Source organism: Camelus bactrianus, chromosome 5 (genome assembly GCF_048773025.1).
Source record: "Camelus bactrianus isolate YW-2024 breed Bactrian camel chromosome 5, ASM4877302v1, whole genome shotgun sequence".
Taxonomy (NCBI): Eukaryota; Metazoa; Chordata; class Mammalia; order Artiodactyla; family Camelidae; genus Camelus; species Camelus bactrianus.
The window spans coordinates 88,368,147-88,391,886 of NC_133543.1; the positions used below are offsets into that span (position 1 = coordinate 88,368,147).

A 23,740-nucleotide genomic window follows, 5' to 3' on the forward strand; every position below is an offset into this window, starting at 1 on the left:
GGTAATGAAGACATGCCATATCAAAACCCATGGTATACAGGTAAAGCACTGCTTAAAAAGACTATATAACCTTAAATTCACATTACAAAAGAAAGGCTGAAGTGAGTGATCTATGTTTTTGTGTCAAACTGGGAAAGAATAGCAAGTTCAAAAAGTAAAAGGAAGAATGCAGGAAAAAAGGCAGGGAAGTAGAAAACAAATGTACAATAAAAATCAACGAAGGCAAAAGTCATTCCCTCAAAAACATCAGTAAAATTGATATACCCATAGCAGACTGATCAGGAAAAAAAAAAATCAACATTAGAAATGAAAAAAAGGGATGTCACTCGTCTTATAGTCACCAATCTGATAAACTTCTAGAGACTTAAAAAAAAGGAACAGATCTCAATTTACTTTTGAAGCAGTATAATTCAGCCACCAAAACCTTTTAAGGATATCAAAAAAGGAGAACCAGGGGCTAACCTCTCCCATAAATGTAAATGTAAAATTCTAAGACAAGTCAAAGCTAGCAATTATAAAAATAACCAGATGTATTTTGGGTTTACTGCAAAAATACAAGACTGATTCAGCATTTGAAAACGAATGTGATTCACCAATGTATAAGAAAAATCACAATCATCTAGGTAGATATGGGAAAGAATACTAAAATTTAATACCTGTTCATGATATAAAGAGAAAACTTTGAAAACAAGGAATAGAAGGGTATGTCCTTAATCTAATAAAAACCCTGTGGTAAACCTCTCAATGATAAAATATTGAAATCACTCTCCATGAGATTAGGAATGAGAGAAGGATGGCCACTATCCCTCCATTTATCATCATACTGATCCTAGCCAGTGTGATAAACCAAGAAAATATGATTATAAAGGAAAAAAAGAACAAAAAAGTGTGCTGACAACAGGGTTGTGTATGCAGATTTTCCAAAAGGATGTACAAACTCTTAAGAATTAAGTGAATTTAGCAAGGTCACAGAATACAGTCAATTACAAAAAAAAATCAATTATGTTTTTCTAAATACAACAGTAAATAGTGAAATTTCAAAAATATGTTGTCTAAAAAAGCATAATCAAATAGCTCGAAATAGATACATCAAAAGATATGCAGAAACTTAAGGTTGAAAATGAAACATTCTTGAAATTTAAGCACCAACATAGGTGTGTGATCAAATCATGAATAGTCAATTCACCTAATATTTTTCTTTGGTGTAAGTTATCTTCTATCTTGGAAGCAAAGTGAAAAATTGCTTATGTTCTCAGCTACTTGGAAATCACACTGAAAATTTTGCAATAACTTAGTTTTATTTCTTTTAAATTTTATATAAGATAACATGAGTTGAGAAACATTTTTAAGCCTGATGAAATTTCACGGATGACTTTATGATCTGGCAGTAACATAAATGAGTACATTTTGAAAATAAAGAAAAAACTGTAATATCTTAATTGTTTAAAAAAAAAAAAGACCGACATAGGTGATATATACATCCTCTCCATGAATTGGAAAATAATACCATGAGGGTGCTAATTCTCTCAAATTGATCTGCTGGTGAAATTCAATTCTAAGTAAAATTCCAGCAAGATTATTATTGTGAAAATAGACAAACTGATTCTGAAATTTGCATGAAAATGGACAGTGCCAAAATAGGCAAGGCAATCTTGAATAAGAATGAAATTGGAGTCCTTCCACATCCAGATATCCTCCTGTAACTTTAAACATTTTAGTACCACATTTTGGAGACATGACTCTTAGAAGTAGCATATACTTCTTTTTTTTTTTTTTTTTTTGGTAACATTTTCTGAAAGTATCGTCTCTTACTATGGAATATTACACCCTTCATATTTTTTATTCTAACTTCTATCATCTTGTTCTCTGTCTTATTTTATACCTCCATGTTCTTCTTCCCCTTGGTTTTTGTTTTTGTTTTTGTATTTGCTGGAAAGAGTGGCTATCTTTTGAAGTTATATATCCTGGCTTTTAATTCAACAGGTGATCTAATGATGATTTTTCGGATGGGATTTAATATTTTGAGTTGCTTTTTTCACCACCAAGAAGGGGGGCTTTATTTCAGAAGTTTGAGTAGTTGCTTGGATAGTCTGTGGAACAGGTCTCTGAAGCCTCAACCTGACTTCTGAAAACAGGGAATTTTACAGCCTCTCCCCTGGGTGTCAGGGGGAGAGTCCAGGCTTGCCAGCGTGGCAGCAGAGTACAGGGCTTAGGTCTCCCTCTTTGCCAGCTGCCCCTTCATTTCAATTTAGGGCTTCTGGGCCTTTCCTGGGCATGGTTCCCAGAAAGTCCCTCTGTTGCTGCTGCCCTGATCAGGTTTCTGGCTCTGTTAATAATAGACAACAGTGGGGGAAGGGCCAGGATCATTATGGAAATAGGAACAACTAAACCAGATGTGCCAGATGGACAGTTCCTGTGCACGGGGCCCTGTCTCTGTTCCCTTCCTAGATCTAAAAAGCATCCTACAGTGAGCATGTCTTCTAAGCCACTCTTTGGAGCCATACTAACCTTGTGAAGGGCTCTAAGCACCTGTCCCCAAAATGAGAATACATGATCTGGGGAGCACTAGTGTGCTTATGAGAACACTGAAACAGAATGTTTGAGATCTGAACTGTACCAGAAAATTCAGGATGGGTGATAATACCCCTCAACACTGAGAAGGGAAAGAGGTTGGGCCACAATTAGGTGAGGCAAATAGTGACTCAGAGAGGCAAACCATACGTAATCCTAGAGTGTAGAAGAGGAGTGGGAAGGGGAAGGAGAAGCATGGAAAAATAAGGACATGACAATTTTGGAGAAGTGGAAATGGGAGAGTAAGTATGTGAGATATGGGTCTCTATCAAGTAAAATCCAAAATAAGCCCAGTTTAAATCTTGGTGCCTCCTAATCTTTCTGTTCCCCATGAGTGTTCTCCCTCCCTCTTCTGCCTCTATTCTCTGCATTCTCCTTTTCCTTTATCAAAACCTGCTCTCAGTAGAGTACAGTAAACTCAACTCAGGTATAAATTATAAAAGCCCATAAGGCTTCAGCAATGACCAGTTACTAAAATGTGAAACCCTTTTATTGTAAAATATAACACAAATGTAGAAAACTACATAAAGAAAATGTATAGCTTAATTAGTCATTATAAAGATCCTTGTTAGCACCCAGGAGCAGAAGCAGAACTTCGCCAGCTATTTCAGAAGCCAGCTAGGTGCTGCATCCCGTTACAACTCCTCCTTTCTCCCCAAAGTAACCATTGTCCTGACATTTATGGTAATCACTTAGGAGGATTTTATTTTAATGGGACTAAAGGTTTGTCTATAAATAATCATTAATGGTAGAATATTATGTAGTTGAGGGATGTTTGAGGGAGCCACCAGAGGCAGCCAGATCTCAGCACACTCAAAATCACACCATTTCATACAGTTAGTTCCCTCTGTACCTATGATTAAGACACACCTCACTTCTGATCCCACAGAAGTCCAAGTACAGGGCTGTGCCCTATGCCCTATGTCTTATGCCTTCAGCTTCATACTGTCATTCACTGATCCAGAAAGAGCCATACCCCACAGTCTTTCCAAGGCAGAGCAGAAGTAGATCTTAGCTCACAATGCCTAGAAGAGCGTAATGGACTGGCTGTCTCTGCTGCTGACATGTGAGTCCAGGACATTGCCTAAACTTCCCTAGCCTCAGTTTCACATTGTGAAAGAAGCAGTGGGGCCATAATAAAGCCCTTTACAATCCCCTAATCCTCTCCTAACTTGGTCCCCTTTCCTCAGTCTTGGTTTCTGTTTCTGCTGCCTATTTATACATGAGTTTGTAGGAAGCTCATTACCTTCCTTTCCCAGTTGGGTGTCTTTCCAGCCTTTTGCTGTTCTTTTTGCCTTTGATCCACATACACCATGAGGCTGCTTTATTTCTATACATACCTTTATAAATACACATGTATGTCCTTGCACATTGGAGATGCTGAGCATATGCTTGTAGAATGAATGAACACAGATGAAGAATAAATAAATTGCTTCATACATTTATGTCTGCATTTCTTCAATAGTGAGTGCCTAATACATACATAGACACCAACCTGTCCCTCTACACTCTAATATCATTCCTCTCCTCCTTTTCATCTTCTCCCTTTCCTTTCCCAGTACCACAGAGCTAGACAGTGCCCTGCAAGGCAGGATGCAAAGACACAGAAGCAGGGCAGTGGAAACACCGTGGAAAAGAGCCAGATGAAATAAGGGCAAAGACAGCTGTACAACAGAGGGAAATCAACCAGAATGAAAAGCAGTGATTCATGGAGCACTGCAACTCAGACACTCCTTGGGTTTCATTTGAGAGCTACTGCAGGATTGGGGTCAGTGAGGGTTGGCACCAAGATGAAGGGCAGACAGGCTCCTCCTCCCTGGAGATGTGGTGCCGGTCAATCCCTCCCCTTAATCCTTTTCTACCCACCCCACCTCCACTCCTCCCTCACACTGACCAGTGTCCTGGGCCTTTAAGAGTTGGATGGGCTGAACAGAGGAGAGAGCTCACACCTCTCCCCACCCTACTCCTTCCATCTGGCTGTAACTCTGCCAGTGACAGCAGCAAACTGCAGTAGAAGAGGGGAGGAAGCCAGCGAGTGCAAGAGGAGCAAAGGAGAAAAGGAGCCGGGCCGGGCTTCCTCGTCCCACAGTGGAGAGAGTCGCAGAGCTCAGACACAGGACTGCTATTCTGCCACGGTAAGGGCCTGGAGGCTCTGACCAGCCTCTGCTCCAAGCTCTGGCCTGCCTGAGTCCCTAACTCTGCCCTCCACATGCTTAACCACCCTGACTAAATCACACCCTGGACTCCTTTGCCTGAACAATCCTGCAGGGTTCTGACCTCTTGGCTCTCTCTAGCTTAATTTTGTTTGACTTAGAGTTTTCCTGCTGGCTGAATTAATCACCTCTTTATATGGGAACCTCTTAGCAACTCAGGGCTGCCACTCAGAGGTGAGCCCCACCCTTATAAGGGAAGACAGAGAACTGGAGCAGCCATGCTTTAGCATAAATTCATTAACAGATTGTTGAGGATTATCAAATAAGGGTTGGCCAAGACCCTTGGGGAGTATAGAAACCCCTGGTAATAGGGAGAATTCTAAGACTTCCTTGGAAAGAGCCAGGGTTTGAGTTCTATACCTTGTTCTTAGCCTGCCCAATGGTCCAGGGCAGTTTGTTGGGGTACCAGAGTGCTGTGCTGGGAAAAGCACTTGCTTCTAGTCCTGACTCTGACATCAACTAGCTATATGACTTTGAACCACAACTTAATGATCTGTAATAGGTTTCCCAGACTTCCTTGTGTATCAGAGGTGCTTGTTAAAAATAAATATTCCTGAGTCCCATCCTTGGAAAATCTGATCTGGTAGATTTGGAGTGGGGCTAAGGAATCTCTATTTTAAGACACTTCTCAGGGGATATTGGTATAGCCAGGAACCACTGGATTTGATGTTATAAAAGAGTCTTCAAGCTCTAACATTCTGAGGTCTGTAACCTATGATCAAAGCCATTCTGTCCTCTTTTTATGAACCAGGTCTGTGATAATCCTGCTCCAAAGCAAGAGAGTAGACAGAATGATTCTCTTCCATCCTGCCCTCAGAGAGACCTTAGATATCTTGAATTCAACTATAAGCCACTGGGACCATTGGCCACTCTACCAAAGTCCATCTCTAGGTGACATGAAGACACCTGGCAGTTGAGGACCGAATCTTGCTCGGCAGCCCTGGCCCCTTCCCACCTTATTTTGTATCTTTATTTTCTCATCTGTATTACAGAGGTAATAATCTGTACTTTTGAGGATCTCCACATACGTGTCTAGGAGTGAACAGTTAAGATCCAATCTCTTACTCTCAGTCGTTATCTTCTGCTCCTTGCCTCTTGCTCTTGCTCCCACTCCCAGATCCTTTCTCCCTCCTCTCCTAAGTGCACCTGCATCAGTTGTGACCATCCTTCCAATCCTACCTTCAAGCACCAGAGGCAACACTAAGACCTACAACACCAGGGTTCTAAGCTGCATTCTCTGGGCAGTTTGTTTAGCCAGTCTCCTAGGATACAGGGGAAAATGAGGCTGAGCAGAAGAATGTGCCACTCAGTATCTGAACCCAAGTTTTCCTCCTCCTGGACTACAGTTTCAAACTCCCCACAGAGGATGAAAAACAGAGCTATTGGGAATAAGAGGAGAAACAAGAGAGGAAGAGGTGATGGAGAGAAGAGAAGAGGAGAAGGATCAGAAAAGGAGAGCAAAGGGAGGCTGACTTAAGTGAGCAAATAAGGAGGCAGAGAGCAGATCAGGAGAGAAAAGAGTAAGCTGGAAAGAAAGAAAAAGGAAGGGTCAGGCAGAAGATGGGGAAAGGAAAGAAAATGGGAAGAAAAGAAAGGCTATTAAGTGGGATATTGTGGGAACATGGAATGATGGAGGCAGAGACAAAACATTGATGCCCCTCAATGATAGCTCTCCTTTAATCTGCTTCCTAGAGAAAGCCCTTTCTAAGGGCAAAGTCTTGGTGTGATCTCTGAGCTTGTCAGATGGAAACCTCAGTTCTAGTCCCAGTTCTGCCACTTAATTCATCTGACTGGCAGTTCAGCTAATCTTTCTAGTTCTCTGTCCCCTTCTCTATAAAATGAAGTCCAGCTGTAATATTCTGGTGGATCCTTGAGTTGAAATTGGCCATCTAATGGCTACATGTCACCTGCATACAAGTTTAAAATAAGGATTCAGGAATGGGAGCAGGATCAGAAGGGCATGCCAAGCCCTGAAGTTGGAAGAGTTTGACAAAAGAGGATAAAATAATTTTCTAAGGCTGATTTGAGAAGAGGGAGCTGGTGTCCCAGCACTTGGGCTCTGTTCTCAGGCTTGCCTGTTTCAGGACACTGTAGTGAGGCTCCTGGACATAAGCATAAGGGAAAGTAATTCTGTCTTCTTCCAGGGCCATGGCCCACCCATCCCAGAAGTTCAGAGGGGAGATAAGGCAGGAAGTTGGCAAGGGGGATTAGACTTCAGTCCCAGGCTAATCACATTCCACTGTAGAGTCTGAGGACCTAAGACATCTAAGAGGGATCTGTTTCTTTTCAGTCTTCACACGGCTTTTGCAAACCTCAGTTTCCAAACTGTTCATCCCACCCAGCAAAGCAGAGATGCTTTTCTGTCTTTCAGGAAGCACTCTGGCATTCTTATTCTATCCAGAGGTTTCTTTTGATCTCATCCAGGCTTACATATTGAGCTTCAACCAGCAAAATCTTTTCTTCTTAGAACTGTTGCTGGGTTCTTGCTCTCCTGAGCGCTGCCTTGAGTTATCTCTTCCGCTTACGTTCAGACTGATTCCTAACCTTCTCCTCTCCCTCTGGGCACTTGTGCATGTCTACTCCTTTAGAAAACCTTCTCTGGGTCCTGCAGTCAGGAAAGCTGTATTTTCTATGACTTCCACATTATTCCTAAAAACTTAACATGCTGGGTGACTTTATAAGCTCTTCCTAATAATGAGAGGGCACTAAAATGCTGTGTGACCTCAAAAAAGTCACATCACATTTCTGGACTTCTGCTTTTTCATTTGTAAAATGTAGGGAGTTGAACTGCCTGATGTTTTAATGGAGCACTAACTGGTTACTTTAAGGATTCTTTGTTTTTCAGATGTTTACCACTGTTAAAATTTTAAACTTATTGATTTAAAAAACCCACATTTCCATTCAAGTGTAGATCCTTTGCTCATACAAAAACACATAGCTTTATGTTTCATGAGCTTGGCTAGTTAGTTTCAGCATAATTTGGTCAAGAATTGAGTATATTTCTTCTAGGGGCAGAGCTAGAATCAAAGTGGCCACAAATTAAGTCTTCGTTCTTTTCAAGGCAAGTTTGCTATTAGCTACTAGGAGAACTTAACCAGGACCTAAATTATACAGCATATATTTAAAGATAGTACTTTTTTAGTAGGTAGAGAAGACTTGAAAATGCAGTTCTGAGATTATGTAATGTATCTGGTCCATTAAAACTGTGAGAATAACTGCTGTGAAAAAGAGTGTATAATAAACTTTACTGTGCGAAGGTAGAAAAGGTGGCTTATTTAGCTAAGTACAGCACTAAGTGTTGTAGAAGAGACAAAAGAAGTGCTCTGCCCTAGCCCTTCAGGAGCAGAGGCTCTGGAATCAGATATATTTGGGTTTAAATTCTGAATCCCTATGTGACTGAGGCAGGTTTCTCCGCCTCTCTTAGCTCAGAGTCACCAAATTCAAATAGAAGTAAAAAGAGCTATAAGCTATGTAGATGAAGTAGCTGACATACAGTGGAACACTAGTTTCAAGAAACACTAGTTTCCTCCTCTTCCTCCCTTGATCTGTTATTTTAAGACCATCAAGTTTAACCTAAAGCCTCTTGCTCCTCCTTGCTCTTTTAGGTGACTCTGGCATCAGTTGGTAAAGCAGTGGGTGATGGCGTCCCTGCTGCAAGGCCGTGAGTACTTCTGCAGGAGAAGAGGGCTTGGGGAGACATCCTAGGGTTGGGGAGGAGGCTAGACCCCTGCTGGAGAGCTCCTGAGCCCTCTACCCTCCCCTCCAGCTACCCTGTCCCTGCTTCTCCTGGCTCAGGGCTGCCCATCAATCAAGACCTACTGCTGATGCAGAAAGGCACGATGATGCGCAAGGTGAGGTCCAAAAGCTGGAAGAAGCTAAGATACTTCAGACTTCAGGACGATGGCATGACAGTCTGGCATGCCCGGCAGGCCGGAGGCAGGGCCAAGCCCAGCTGTGAGTGATGTGGATAGCTGGGGCGGGGGGGGGGGGGGCACATGGGTGGATACGACCCTGAGGAGCCCAGCAGCCTGAGAGCTGGGGAAGGACCTGTGTCCTATTTGTGCTCCTGTCTGGTCCCATTTTGTCTATGTCTGAGTCTGTAAAATGGAAATTGTAACACTACTTGCCTCTTAAGTCTGTTACGAGGATCAAATTGGTTATTGCATGCAAAGGGCTTAGACGAGTCCTGGCACATAATAAGTCTTAACAAATCACAGGTTATATCCTGTTGTTAATATTATTTTAAAAGCATGATCACAGGCATCAGACTGCCTGGATTAAAGCCCTGGCTCTGCCAATTTCTAGCTTAGCGGCTCGGGACAAGTTACTTAAACTAAGTTTTAGTTTCCTTATCCATAAAATCGGGATTAAACAGGACTTGCCTAGTAGGTTACAGAGGCTCAGTAAGTTAATGTATAAAGCACCTAGCATGAGACCTAAAACCAGAATGCATTTAATAAATGTTAGTCATTATGATAAATATTTTTAAATATCATAAATGTATCATAACTGTGCATCCCATTGGCCAAACACTTTATGATCCCTCTAAAAATTCGATCACAGGACACATCTAAGAGAATCTACTTTCAAAGTTCATGATCCACACCACCCCCAGCTAAAGAAAAGGGGTGGAAGAATTTCTTTGGCTCCCTTCTAGACATCTGGAAAAAGAAAGCACTCCAGCCTGGAATGGGAGAATTGAGTTTGGGAATTCATGCTTGGGTGTAACTGCTTCCCCCCTACAAGTGTGTTACTATTTGTCAGTCCTTTCAGGACTGTGAAACCACCATGTGGACTGGCCATGGAAGGGACCATCCCTTATTTAAGATGAGGACACTGAGCACTTAAGTCATTTTGATCTGGGTCACACTGCCAGCTGGTGGCTGGAAGCCAGGTCTTGCCACTCCTAGCATAGACACCTTGCCATGCTGCCTAAGAAAACAGCAATGGCTCATGGGGAATCCTGAATCCCAGGGGTCTGCATCTCCCTGTACTAAGACTTTGGAGGTTTCAGCCTGTGGAGGCTGGGGTCTCTCCTCCTCTGGCTTCCCAGAGAAGAAGGGGATACTGGTCCTTAACCTTTAGCTGCTGTAATTTGGTGGACTCTCTTCCTAAGTGTCCCCACTTGCTTCCTCTCTGCCAGTCTCAATCTCTGACGTGGACACAGTGCGTGAGGGCCATGAGTCTGAGTTGCTGCGCAACTTGGCAGAGGAGCTCCCCCTTGAGCAGGGCTTCACCATCGTCTTCCACGGCCGTCGCTCCAACCTGGACCTGGTGGCCAACAGTGTTGAGGAGGCCCAGGTCTGGATGCAGGGGCTCCGACTGTTGGTGGACTTTGTCACTAGCATGGACCAACAAGAGCGACTGGACCAGTATCGACAGGATGGAGTCAGAGCTGGGGCCAGGGATCACAGAAGGAGCCAGATGCTGCAGGGCTGGGGACAAGTGGGAGGGGGTACAGGGCCAGGGAGGCCCAAGAATCCAGATGGGGTGGGAAGGGACAGCTCAGCCCAATGTGAGGCTGAGGATACTGAGGGAGGATTGACAGCTTGCAAAGGCAAAGCCAGGCAGAGTCTGGGCAGGAATCAGGGCCCACAGGATTAGGGGAAGGGACAGTGAGAGGCAAAGGACCAAATTAGGAGTTGATCCTGAGAGCTGAACAGAGGATCCCAGTGGCATTAACTACCATAGGGATGAGAAGCAACCCCTTAGAGGTCTTAGTGGTGTCAACTCACTTCAAGTTTCCTAGATTGTATTCACCTTCTACACCAGTTCATTCATTCATTCACCATCTGTTAAGTAGAATGTATGGGGCACTAGGCCAGGCTTAAGAGGTACAAAGATTAATGAGACTCAGATATTATTTCAGTCAGTAGAGAGAATGGAATTGTGTAAATAAGCAAAGTACCATAGAAGTGTTATGTTACTTAGGTTATTTGTGGGTGTTCAAAAGAAGGAGAAATATTTAATTTTAGCTGGGAGGGTTCTGAGAAAGTTTCAGGGAGGAAGTAGCATTTGAGCTGAGCCTTGAAAATGAACAGCCCCTGAACATGAAGAGAGGAGGAGGGAAAGGCACTCCTGCCTGAGGGAACAGAATGAGTAAAGGCTCAGAGATAGGAACCTGAAGAGCAGAGAGAGGAACATCAGGAAGCAGGGAGCTGCTGAGTCTGGCTGAGGTACAGAGAGGACAGAAATGTGTTGAGAAGGCTGGGTTGGGACCAGAGCATGGAAATGAAGGAGATCTTAACATCTATGGCAAGGAATTTGGGCTTCTTTCTGTAGGAAACAGGGAGGTTCCTGCAAGCACCTGAGCCATGCAGGGACAAGATAGATTGGTGCTCTGGGGAGATTATTCTGGAAGATAATGGGGAAAATGAACTGGCATGGGGAAGAGACTGGTGGCAAAGACAGGGGAGCAGATATTGTTGGATGAATATGCACACACACACACAGTGTTTTTGCCTTGACTCAGACCTGGATGGCTGAGTGATTGGTTCCAGCGTGGAGACAAAAACCAGGATGGTCGCATGAGTTTCAGAGAGGTCCAGCGGTTACTGCACCTGATGAATGTGGAAATGGACCAAGAACATGCCTTCCAGCTTTTCCAGGTGAGTCTTCTGGAGAAGGATTAGCAGAAGCCAGCCAAGGCCGCATTCTTACTTGGCCAGAGGTCCTCTGACCCTATCAACACTCATTTGTTCATTCTCTCCTATGTGCCCTAGCACTATGCCAGGCTCAATGGGAAGAGTAGGACATGATTCTTACATTTCAGTGTTGTTGGAAAGATGACTCATAATCTTATGAAAGGTAAATAACAACATGTTATTACATCAGAGCTCAGGGACCTCTCCGTCCTTGGTCAGAATTTCCTAAGTGCCTGGTGCAGTGGAAAACTCCAACTGGCATGTGAGTAAATAGGAGGAGAGATCTTCTGATCTTTTAGCAACCTGTTGGGGCATTTAATTCTATCTAGTTGAAAATTTTCTCTAGTAGCAAATAGTATGGCTAAAATTTTGTTTGTGTTTTACTTATTGAAGTGGCTTCCTCTATGAACACTAAATCTCAGGAGTTCTGTAGGGGTTTTGTAGAAGTATGTTTGGATCTATCAATAGTATTGCCCTTAGAGGGCAAGTCAAAGCCCTAAAATTTGCTGTTAAAGGGTCTGTCCACGTTCCTCTAAACCTTCTCTTGCAGACAGCAGACGCATCCCAGTCTGGAACTCTGGAGGGAGAAGAATTTGTAAATTTCTATAAGTCATTGACTCAACGTGCTGAGGTACAGGAGCTGTTTGAAAACTTTTCATCTGATGGGCAGAAGCTGACACTGCTGGAATTTGTGGATTTCCTCCAAGAGTGGCAGAAAGAAGGAGAACGTGCTTCTGACCTTGCTCTGGAACTCATCGACCGCCATGAGCCTTCAGATAGTGGTAAGAGGACTGGGGTGGAGAGGCACTAGACATGGGGGCTAGATGGCGGGACAATGATTAGAAAGGTCCAGAGACAAGCAGCCTTCTGCCTGACCAAAGGAAGGCTGAATCCACCCCTACTCCGGCCCCCTGCCCAATCATTTTCATCTTATTCAACACTCCTCTGGAAGGAGAGAGTCATTTTCTGCCCACATAATACATGAGTCTCCTCTGTAGTGTTAGATCTCTCAGGAGGAAGAATATTCCATAAGTCCCCTTTCCTCCACCATGCTCATGTTTCACATCCTTCTCTTTCCTGATACGAACCTTTGTCCTAAGTGGAATCAGAAAATCCTTGGTCCTCTTGCTTTTGGCCTTTTCTCCTCTAGTGCATGTATTCCTTTTCTTCTAGTTTCCTTCATGGTTTCTGTTGACTGTTTCTTTAAGTGCTGGCTCTCTGCCCTTTCCTGAGCTTTCTCCAAATTCTGCAAGTGGTTCTTGAGTCCTAAACCCCTGAACCAAGAAATTAGCCCTGGGCTGAGGGGGATGATGAGGTGACCAATCACTTAGCTTTTAACAATCACAGCTAAAATCTGCCTCCTCTGCCCTCAAACCTTTCTCCTTGCCCCTTTGGTAGATACCTTTCTGCCCACCCCTACCCCTGAGTTCCCTGCAGAATGTGAGGAATTTACATTATTAATAAGAAGTGACTCACAAGGCATTTCCACATCTCTTACTTCATCTAGTCCTCACTATAGCCTTGTCAATCAAAAGCAATAACCTTTATGGGCCTTTGCTAAGTATCCCATAATGTGCTAATATCTCTACATGACTTTTGTCTTCTAATCATCCCAACAATCAGTTGAAGTGGGTTTTATTATTAAGTCAGTTGTGCAAAAGAGAAAAACTGATGTTTAGAAAAATTAAATGACTTGCTTCAAGTCCCCAGATAATGAGAGGAGGAATTGGATTTCAAACCCAGGTCATCTGACTCTTACCAGATGCCTCTCTTGAGAATGAGGATTAGAGAGGAGATGAATCAGAGCTGGACAAGTGATCAAGTTTGTCTGGGTCTTGACCCCCACTCCGTTTCATTCATTCATTCACTCACTACTTCAGCTAATGCTCACTGAGCACGTGTAGTGTGGCAGGACTCAAGCCAGGCACCAGAGATGTAGCAGTAGGTCAGACAAGGACACTGCCCTCAAGGAACTTGAGGTCATGGAGTCAAACAGAAAGTGTTACTGATTCCAGATTCATGTGAGTGCACAGAAAAGAAAGGGGCTGTAGGGCAAGCATTTCAGAAAACTAAGTAGAAGAGCAAGTCACTGTGATGTTCTCCCTTTGCACTTGACTATTGGATACTTCACTCTGGCTGCAGAGTGTGGTATCAGTCAGGAGACAGGAGCTCAAGTCCCCACTCTGCTTCTTACTGAGTAACCATGGGCAAGTTGCTTAACCTATCAGAGACTCAATTTTTTCATTTGTAAAAAAAATTGGTGATCAAAAGAAATAATGTACATGAAATGGGTCTAGCAACTGTGGACTTAGCCTAGTGATTACAGTCAAGAAAACCCCTTTGTGCCCAACTTCTTGCTGTTCTCACCCATCCTTAGGCCTTGTCAAACCCAGAACAAGGAAGCTGGGCATGAGTGTCAAGTTGTTCTGCCTCCTCTGCAGCAATGTTACCCTCAGTGAGATTGCACAATCCAGTGGTGCAGGGCGTGGCTCTGATGCCTCACTGCCTGTGTTCAAATCCCAGCTCCTTCACTTATTATTTACGTGACCTGGGATAAGTTACCTAACCTCTCAGGGCAGGTTATATTACACCTTCCTGTCATGTTGGTGAGGGCATTAAGAGAGCTGCTGCATGCAACATCCTTGGCCCAGAGCAAGTGCTCAAGAACTGTTAGTCATCACCATTGTTATTACATGAAGCCCATGCTGAGGTGGGCGAGGGCTGTGGAAGGAGTGACAGGGCCCTGCCCTCAGGAAGAGTGTAGTCCGAGGGAATGTTGGACAACACTCCTCAAAACACTATATGGGAATTGACAATAGGAAGAAACCTTCAGGCCATAGCTGGCAGCAGCTACACAGTCCAGGGAGTAAAACACAGGTACCTTGGTCTTGTCACTAACAAGTCTTTGACTTTGATCCTCTCCGAGCTTCAGTTTCCCCAACTATGAAATTAGCCCTTTGGACTGAATACTGTTCTGTCCATTATGGTAAACATGAGCTGCATATGACTATTTAAATTTAAATTACAGTCAGCCCTCTGTATCCACAGTTTCCACATTTGTGGATACAGAGGGCCAACTGTACCATGCCATCTTATGCAAGGCACTTGAGTGTGCAGATTTTGGTATCTGCTGTGGGGAAGGGAGAGGTCTTGGAACCAATTCTCTGTGAATACTGAGAGATGACTGTAACTAAAATCAAAAATTTAAGTTCACTTCCTCAGTCACACAGCTATATTTCAAATCCTCGGTAGTTTTGTGTACTTAGAGGCTATCATATTGGACAATGCAGAATAGAATATCTCCATCATTGTAGAAAGTTCTATTGGACAGTATTGGACTACGATGATCTTAATGATTCCCCTTATAGCTTTAACATTCCCTCAGGGTGGGGGTGATTGACCCTGGAAATGACAGACACTGGATGAGGCAAGTTTGGGATCTGGAGGCTGGGAGTGGACACCATCTGAAAGGCCAAACCCTGGAGAAGGGTGGGGTGGAGAACCGGCTGTAGGTGTGCTGGATACTTCTGCTGAGAGTTTCTCACTTTAACATTCCCCTACTCCATACCCTAGGCAAACTGCGGCATGTGCTGAGCATGGATGGCTTCCTCAGCTACCTCTGCTCAAAGGATGGAGACATCTTCAATCCGATCTGCCTCCCTATCTACCAGGATATGACTCAACCCCTGAACCACTACTACATCAACTCATCCCACAATACCTACCTAGTGGGGGACCAGTTTTGTGGCCAGAGCAGCGTGGAGGGATACATACGGTGCAGTGGCGAGGAGGGGTGAAGGGGTCCAGCTCATGAGAAGGGCACATCTTTGGGAAGTTGAGGGGTGCTGTCAGTAGATAACAGAGATTGAAAAGTTGCTGGGCAATTTGGGGCTGAGGGTCCCTGGATACCTGAGAGACTTGGAGGAGATATTGAAGACTAGTAGGAGAGTGATATTGAAACCCTATGGCTAAATGCAGCTTCTCTCTCTTTCACAGGCAATGCAATTCTCTTAGAACTAAGAGGTCCTGACAGATTTATTTTGAATAAATAAATAAATTAAATGTTAAATGGAAGGCAGTATAGCCGAAGAGTTAAAAACATAGGTTCTGGAGTCAGACTATTTGAGGTCAAATACTAGCTCCCTCACTTTGTACTCTGGACCTAAGTATTTAACCTCTATATGCCTCAGTTTCCCCATCTGAGAAATAGGGAGGCTTATAATGCCTATTCTGTCCAGGTTATTGTGAGGATTAAATGAGATAATCCATGTATCAATAGTAAATAAATGGTATCTGCTTTTATTGTGATTAATCATTGATTAGATCAAGATATCTGTGTAGTGCCAGTGGCTGATACAAAGATGAGTGGAACATGTAGTTTCTTCCCTAGGAAGTCCAGTACAGAAAACAAAATGTAAATTTACCAAGAATTTGAGTAACTCATGTGTCATATAGTGACATACAACCAAAACACCAGAAGGCAGTAAGTGATGGCTTGCTAAGGAAAGATTGTGAGTTGGGTGGGGTGGGGTGGAGCCAAGATCAGTGTGAGCTGTAGCAATGTCCCAGTAGAAAGAGAAGGGTCCATGGAGATGTAGCTTGAAGGAGTCTTAATCGATAAGTGCCGCTGAGCACTGTTCTCTCCAAAGTGGGGAGAGATTCCCTAGGTGGAAGATCAGATCTTAACCCCTGGGGGGTTGGGTTCTTGCAGGGCCCTGAAGCGGGGGTGCCGCTGCGTGGAGGTGGATATATGGGATGGACCTAGCGGGGAACCTATTGTTTACCACGGACACACCCTGACCTCTCGCATCCCATTCAAAGATGTTGTGACTGCTATAGCACAGTATGCCTTCCAGGTAGGAGCCTCAGGATGGAAATACTGGTGAGGCAAGAGGATGTGAAGGAAGAGGGTCTCGGTCTGAGGTGGGTGGAGGGAAGCAGGGGAGGTTATGGAAAAGGCATTTATGTAAAAGATTTTAACTGTGAAGCATCAGGCAAATTATTAAGGGATTGTTATGAATAAGCGTTGGATGTGTTACTAGTAATTGTTAGTCATAGAGGTAATTGCTAGAGATTAGTAATTATTACTTCTAACAACTCTTATCACCCATCTGGGAGAGGGTGGATGAGGAAACAGACAAAGTGGTGGGTAGAGCTGGGAGACAATAGGAATCTGGAAATGAAAGCCTGAGGGTGTAACATGAACACATAACTGGGGGAATAGCCTGACTTTCCCATTCTGAGCCTGAAAACTCAAAAGGTCCTGGAAGGACCTGGGCCAGACCTGACGCAGATCTGAGACTTGGGAGCCCAATAGTGACTTCTAGATGTGGGGTAGGCCCCAGACCCAGGAAGACCCCCATGAGGCATGACATGGGGTTGGAAGATCTTGGCAATCAGGCACAGTTGAGTGAGTATTTGGGGGGCCTGGAGAAGGAAGGTTACAGGCTTCAGAACTCTGACCCTGGCATGCCTCTGCTCCCCATCAGACATCAGACTATCCAGTCATCTTGTCCCTGGAGAACCACTGTAGCTGGGAACAGCAGGAGGTCATAGCACACCATCTGACCGAGATCCTGGGGGAGCAGCTGCTGAGCACCACCTTGGATGGGCAGCTTCCCACTCAGCTGCCCTCCCCTGAGGTAGGGACCCTGCTCCCACAGCCCAGGCTCCACTATGGCTTCCCTGTTGCCCCACTTTGGCTCCTTCCTCCATGCCCATCTTGTTCCCTTCTTCTCACCCTCAGGTGGACCATCTTGCTCTTTAATATCCTTGGAGACAACTTTAATTTAAAAAATCTAATTCAACATAGAATTCTTTATATAGTTCTCTAAATTTTAAATCATTTATTTACTTTATATTTCTTTTTCAATGGAAAATCTTAATTACTTTCCTGATAGTTCATAATTGTTGTAGGCTATACAAACAGTATAGAGAAAGGGAAATGTCCCCACCATAATCTCAACCTCTCCCACAACAGCTGCCAATAGACTTTTTTAAATGCTTATGTAAACGTGTATGTGTATATATATTCACATTTTAAAAAACATGAATGGGATCATCCTTTATATCCTTTTTATATCTCACATATATATCATGAATGTCTTTTCAAGTATCATTTTTTTCCTTTTTAGCAACTCTATGGTATTCCATTTTTTTATTGATCATAATTTATTCAACCTATAGATGGTAAAAATGAGTAAATGATAACCATTTAGGTTGTTTATAATTTTTCACACATGCAGCTTTGCCCATTTACTCTTTCTTTCAAATGGATTCCTAGAAGCAAAATTGCTGGGTTGAAAAGTTTGCATGTTGATATTTTTGGCTGTTATTGTCAAGTTGCCCTCTGGAAAAAATACCAAACTGCATTCCAACCAACAGTAACAAGAGAGCGACTACAAATAACTCTAGTAGTGAGATGATTCAATGGCAAACATGAAAAAAAGTAAAGTTTTTTTTTTAAAAAAGGTCTATGTTTTCTTCTTTTGAATTGATATCATTTACCCAATTTTATTAGGGTTTATAATTTTTGTTGATATGTAACAATTTTTTATTTTAAAGATATTAATGCTTTGGGAAATATTTCTTGCTGTCTATTTTTCTTTTGTCTTTATAGCATCTTCTGCCTCTTAGAGGTTTTTAAGTTTTATGTAGTCAAATCTGCCAACTATTTTTATGTCTTTTAAGTTTTCATCTCATGATTTTAAAGGTTTTCCCACTTTAAGATTATTCAAAAGGATTCTCTACTTTCTTCTAATACTCTTATGTTCTTTATATTTACATGTAAATCTTTAATCTATGAGGAATTTTTATTAAATTCTATTATATTTGTTAAAACTTTATTAAATTTATTAAATTTTGTCAAATGTAAGGTGTAGGGGGTTCCCATTTATTTTTCTCTTTATGGTTAGAGATGTTGCAAGTTTGCTTAACAATAGGAAATCCCTGTTGTATGTATCAAGCAGCTTTCCTGTGGGAATTTCTGACCACTCACTCATTTCCTTTGCCTCTGAGGTGGCCCTGTGAGAGCAGTGGGAACTGCCTGATCCCCAGGTGGGTTCTGGAGCAAACAGGTAGACAGGTCCCTTCTTTTTGTCCCCTAGGAGCTTCGGGGGAAGATTCTGGTAAAGGGGAAGAAGTTAAAAACACTTGAGGAGGACTTTGAGGAAGAGGAAGAAGAGCCAGAATCTGAACTGGAAGGGGAGCAGGAGGCTGAGCTGGAGCTGGAGGCCCAGTTTGAGTCTGAGCCCCAGGAGTTGAGCCCTCGCAGTAAGGACAAAAATGAGAAGGTAAGCCAGGAGAGTGGTCTTTCTGCTCTGGCATTTGAATAGTCTGCACCACAAGCTGAGAGCTCACGTGTGAAGAGACTAGAGCCATGCAGGGTGAAGGGCCAAGGAGCAAAATGCTCCTTGCCTCCAGTGAAAGAGGCATTTAAAAATATATAACATAGCGTCTGTCTGTCTGCCTATCTATCTATCTATCTATCTATCTATCTATCTATCTATCTATCTATCCATAGTCATATTTAGATATATTGCAGTGGCTTTCCAAATTCTGTGGGCTGTGAAATCTTTCCTTAATGAAATCTTCTGTGGAAGATCAGTGTACAAAATTGATAAATGCAGAGCCATCCTAGTTGAAGCACCTATCTGGCTCTTTCCTGGATCCCCCAGGTGACTTCTGAGGTTTCTTTGTATTACTTCCCAGTCTCCTTAAAGGCCAGTTTGAAAACCACTGATGTGTATGTGTGTGTGTATGTGCACTTATTATTATAAGGCATTATTATACTGGGTAAGTAGGGCTTAGTAGAGTGACTGCTGTGACTTCAACTAAAGTGGGCTTAGATAGAGAAAGCTTCTTGGAAAAGGTGAGTCTGAGGAGGAGCCAGAAACAGCCAAAGAGGAGTAGCAGGAAGAGTTGAGCCAGGGGTGCCATTGGTGGGACCACCAAGATCCTGCTTTGAAGTCTGCATTTCTCTCTCTTGTGCACTTGCTTGGCTCAGCTGACTGACTCCCAGCTTATCCTGTTCTTTCTGGAGCTGTGTTGCCTAACCTGCTGCCATGCCCAGGGATGGAAATGGGAATTCAGGAGAAAAATCTTAAGATACTACTCTGGGACTCTCACATCCTTCTAGGTGTGACTTCCATGGCCATTTGCACACCTTGACATATCTGTCTGGGCTCATGTTCATTTTGACAAAAAAGTATTGTTAATTTGTTTTAAAAGATGAGAGTTAGGGAGGATGACATCTCTGTTTAATAATAATAATAATAATAATAATAATAATAATAATAATAATAATAATAATAATAATAATAATAATAATAATAATTATTATTATTATTAAAAACCTGCTTCCAAGAAAGTAACATAGAGCAGACCCTTCAAGCCCAGAGGCTGAAACCGATCCCATCAGTATATGCAGACTGCCTTTACTCCCATTCCCATCCTCAGGTTGTGATGTGCCCGCTGTTGTGTTCGCCTATGTGTTGTCAGATTGTGGCTCAGGCTCCTATTTCCAAGCCTGGGTTCCTTCTCTCTCCCAAGCAGGTGAGGCAGGAGGGAGATTACAGTGGGGAGGCAGCGGGCAGAGGCTTAGGTTGGGTGGGGAAGTTCAGATCTTGGCCATTGGCTTCTTCCCTCTCAGATTACTGAGGGTTCAATTCCATTCTCCTCTCTACTTTCTCCTTTTCCAGAAATCCAAGCCCATCTTGTGTCCATCCCTCTCTGCCCTGGTTGTCTACTTGAAGGCTGTCTCATTCTACAGCTTTGCTCATTCAAGGGAGCACTACCGCTTCTACGAAATGTCATCTTTCTCTGAAGCCAAGGCCAAGAGTCTCATCAAGGAGGCTGGTCAGGACCAAAAGGGAGGGATAGGGAAGGAAATGGGATGGGTAGGGTCAGGTCTGATGGGCAGGCAGATGAGTCTCAAGACAGAGAACGAGGGAGCTAAGGAGAGATTGGGGAGCCAAGAAACTCCTCAGAGCAGACATGGAGACAGGAGTATAAATAGTGGGCTCAAGGCTCTAGAGGAAACAAAGCTGGGGGAGATGATCTGGCTAGAACAGAGAGGGAGGCATAGCAAAGCTTCTTAGAGCCAGCCTTAGGAGATGCTAGAGAGAGAGTGAAGTGGGTGGGAAGGGTCCTTGGGACCAGGGAGATGGGAGGATCTATTCCACCCACTTCCATCTCCCTACCCACATCCTCTTTACAGGCAATGAGTTTGTGCAGCACAACACCTGGCAGCTAAGCCGCGTGTATCCCAGTGGCCTGAGGACAGATTCATCCAACTATAACCCCCAGGAATTCTGGAATGCAGGCTGCCAGATGGGTGAGAGGGCAGTAGGAACAGGGAAGAGGGAGTGGAAGAACAACGGGTGGGAAGTAAGACCCTGAGTGGCAGTAGGGCCAGTGAGTGCTCCAAGACTGCTAGGCTGACAAAGATGCTCTCTATGGTGTTCCCAGCAGCCCTTTTATACCCAATATGTCTGTCTCACTGCCTGAAAGAGGGGTTGGATGGCCCCAAGGTGAATCTTTTCCCTTTTCTCTTGGGGCCTTCAGTGGCTATGAATATGCAGACTGCGGGGCTTGAGATGGACCTTTGTGATGGGCTCTTCCGCCAGAATGCGGGCTGTGGCTATGTGCTGAAGCCAGACTTCCTGCGTGATGCCCAGAGCTCCTTCCACCCTGAGAAGCCCATCAGCCCTTTCAAAGCCCAGGTCCTCCTAATCAAGGTATAATGGAAATGAAACTGTTGGGAAGAAACCGAAATAATGGATAGGAGCTGGGGAGGGTGAGGGGAGAGGGAGAGGTGGTGGCTATGCCTGACAGGAGTGTAGTAGGTGAAAACTTTCTCGGGAGAGGCAGCATGGACTCTGGACCCTGTTGCCTGGGTTTAACCCCATTTACTAGTTGTGTAAAGTTGGGCAAACTCCTTAACCTTAGTCTCCTCACCTGCAAGACTCGGGTATTAATACTGCCTACCTCACAGGGCTGTTCGTCAACACAAAGTGCTTACAACAGTGCAAGTGCTATAGAAGGGTTGCTGTTATTAACATACCTACTTTCAAACCTTGTTAAATTCCTACTTGGATGCATTTTAAATTGCAGATAAGGTACTCAAAGAAAATAAATTATTCATGGAGAATTAGCTTTGCAAACCCAAAAGCTATAGTGCAAGGTCCTGTGTCTCCCTCTTCCCTCAGCCTTCCTCCTCCCCCTCGGTGTGAGAGCTGGAGGGGGGCTGGGCTGAGCAGAAACTAGTGAGGTTCCAGAGCCCTGGTTGCAGGTTATCAGTGGTCAGCAACTCCCCAAAGTGGACAAGAACAAAGAAGGGTCCATTGTGGATCCACTGGTGAGAGTGGAGATCTTTGGCGTTCGCCCAGACACAGCCCGGCAAGAGACCAGCTACGTGGAGAACAATGGTGAGACTGGGCAGTGCTGGGGGGAGGGAGAAGCACAACTTGTTTTCCTACCATCCAGCCCCCCATTAAGTACAGTCCATCACAACCTCCTGCCACCTCCATGGGACGCAGTGTGAAACAGCAGAAAGAACAAGGACTTGGACATCTCGGGTCTGAATCCTGGCCCCTCACTTACAAGCTCCAGTGACTTAGGCAAATTACTTACCCACTCTGAGTCTCAATTTCCTCACCTGTAAAATACTATGAAAATTAAGTGAGAGAACACAAGGAAAGCAACTGGGCATGGGCCTAAAGATAATAGCCAACAATGTCTGCTCCTTCATTCCCTCCCTCATTCCCCCTACTCCGCTCAGGTTTTAATCCATACTGGGGGCAGACCCTATGCTTCCGGGTCCTGGTACCTGAACTGGCCCTGCTGCGTTTTGTGGTAAAAGACTATGACTGGAAGTCCCGAAATGACTTCATTGGTCAGTACACCCTGCCCTGGAACTGCATGCAACAAGGTGAGCCCGTTCCTCCACCCCTGGCCCACACCCCAACTCTGTCTGCCTCCCTAATGCTGCCCTCCCCCCTCCTTCCAGGTTACCGCCACATACACCTGCTCTCCAAGGATGGCATCAGCCTCCACCCAGCCTCCATCTTCGTGCACATCTGCACCCAGGAAGAGCTAGAGGGGGCTGACTCTTAAGGAGGGCCCTTCATAGGACGGATGGGTGTGTTGGCTTTAGATGGTAAGAAAAACCTGGAAGGATGCTCCAGAAAGCAAACAGAGGTGATGAAAACCAAGCTTTGGGCATTCCTAGGCACAAAACTACATCTTCCCCGCTATGCAAATCTAGGACCTGATTTTTCACCCTTTTTCTCTTCCCTTTCTTCGTTTTCACAAGCCTTTGGTATCATTACTGTCTTTCCCTCTACATACCCTATACTGGAGTTCCTTCCTTCCTCTTGCTGTAGGCTCAGTACCATACCCAGATCTAGGACTACTCATTCCCACCAACTCTGGCTCAAAGGCAGATTGCAACTAGAAACCCAGAGAGGGGCTTGGGGCAGAGAAACCCAAAGAGGCACTATCTCCTCCACCCCTAACTTCCTCAAAGTCCAGAGCCAAGGGAAGGACAGATCAAGCCTCAAGTCTCCCCAAGCAAAGGCTGGGGAAGGAGACCTGAACACAGGACTATACTGTGACTCAAGAGAACACTGCAGACCCCTCAGAGTCCCCACTGGACTGCTTCTCCTTAGCCCCACCGGTATAAATAGAGCTTCTCTCCCAATCTGGCTTGAGTATGGTCTCTCATTGTTGGGCAAGAAGGGGAGGTAGGAGGGTTGGGGGACATTTGGGTAGATAGGTGGGGTAGGGAAAAGGTGGAAAGACAGGGTTTCCAGGGGCACTCCTGCATGCACTACATAGGAAGAGTAAGGAGTATGGCTTCTAAGGGCCAGGGCAAAGGGAGGAGAGAGTCATAAGATCCCAGTCCTCCTGAAGAGTTTGCCTGGAATAATCCTGGTTTGTGTCTGGTGTCTCAGCATAATTATTAATAGTACCCTCTTCAATTTTCCGAGTGTGTCCCAGTTTGGATGATTAATTATACAGTCATTGTGAAGTCCTGACAGAATTCTGGGTTAGAGATTTACCTCCCCAACTGTCTGTATTTCACCCTGTCCTTGTGCTTTAACTATAGTGCTGCTGCTGAGCCAGTCGGAGGATGGATGTTGAATCAAAGCTGCTTCCAGGAGGAGGAAGCTTAGTGGGTGGCAATCCTCCCTCTACAGGTAGACAAAAGGGCTTGGCAATAGGGAGCAGGACAAGGGCTGAGAGAGGCTCAAGGAGAGAGGAGGCAGACCTGGGCCTGTTTCAGAATCAGTCCCTCAGTGAAGATGGAAG

The 23,740-nt window shown here is 44.3% G+C and overlaps 1 protein-coding gene across 1 annotated transcript; it reads left to right on the plus strand.

Moving 5' to 3' along the window:
- The first annotated feature begins 3,948 nt into the window (after positions 1-3,948).
- On the plus strand, positions 3,949-23,129 carry PLCD4 (phospholipase C delta 4). Its single transcript, XM_045512054.2, has 16 exons — positions 3,949-4,706; positions 8,390-8,445; positions 8,580-8,738; positions 9,928-10,156; positions 11,263-11,392; positions 11,979-12,210; positions 15,002-15,203; positions 16,140-16,284; positions 16,918-17,070; positions 18,535-18,720; positions 20,128-20,284; positions 20,646-20,762; positions 20,993-21,165; positions 21,720-21,855; positions 22,209-22,358; positions 22,437-23,129. Exons 2-16 carry the CDS (start codon positions 8,424-8,426, stop codon positions 22,541-22,543), a joined length of 2,298 nt encoding a protein of 765 aa, XP_045368010.1. The 5' UTR covers positions 3,949-4,706; positions 8,390-8,423; the 3' UTR covers positions 22,544-23,129.
- Positions 23,130-23,740: the final 611 nt, after the last annotated feature.

Bases quoted from the DNA above. Each gene is read 5' to 3' on its own strand.
- PLCD4 (XM_045512054.2), top strand. From the start codon at position 8,424: ATGGCGTCCCTGCTGCAAGGCC. The intron at 8,739-9,927 runs GTGAGTGATGTG...CCTCTCTGCCAG, and splicing joins AGGCAGGGCCAAGCCCAGCT to TCTCAATCTCTGACGTGGAC. The intron at 21,856-22,208 runs GTGAGACTGGGC...TACTCCGCTCAG, and splicing joins CAGCTACGTGGAGAACAATG to GTTTTAATCCATACTGGGGG.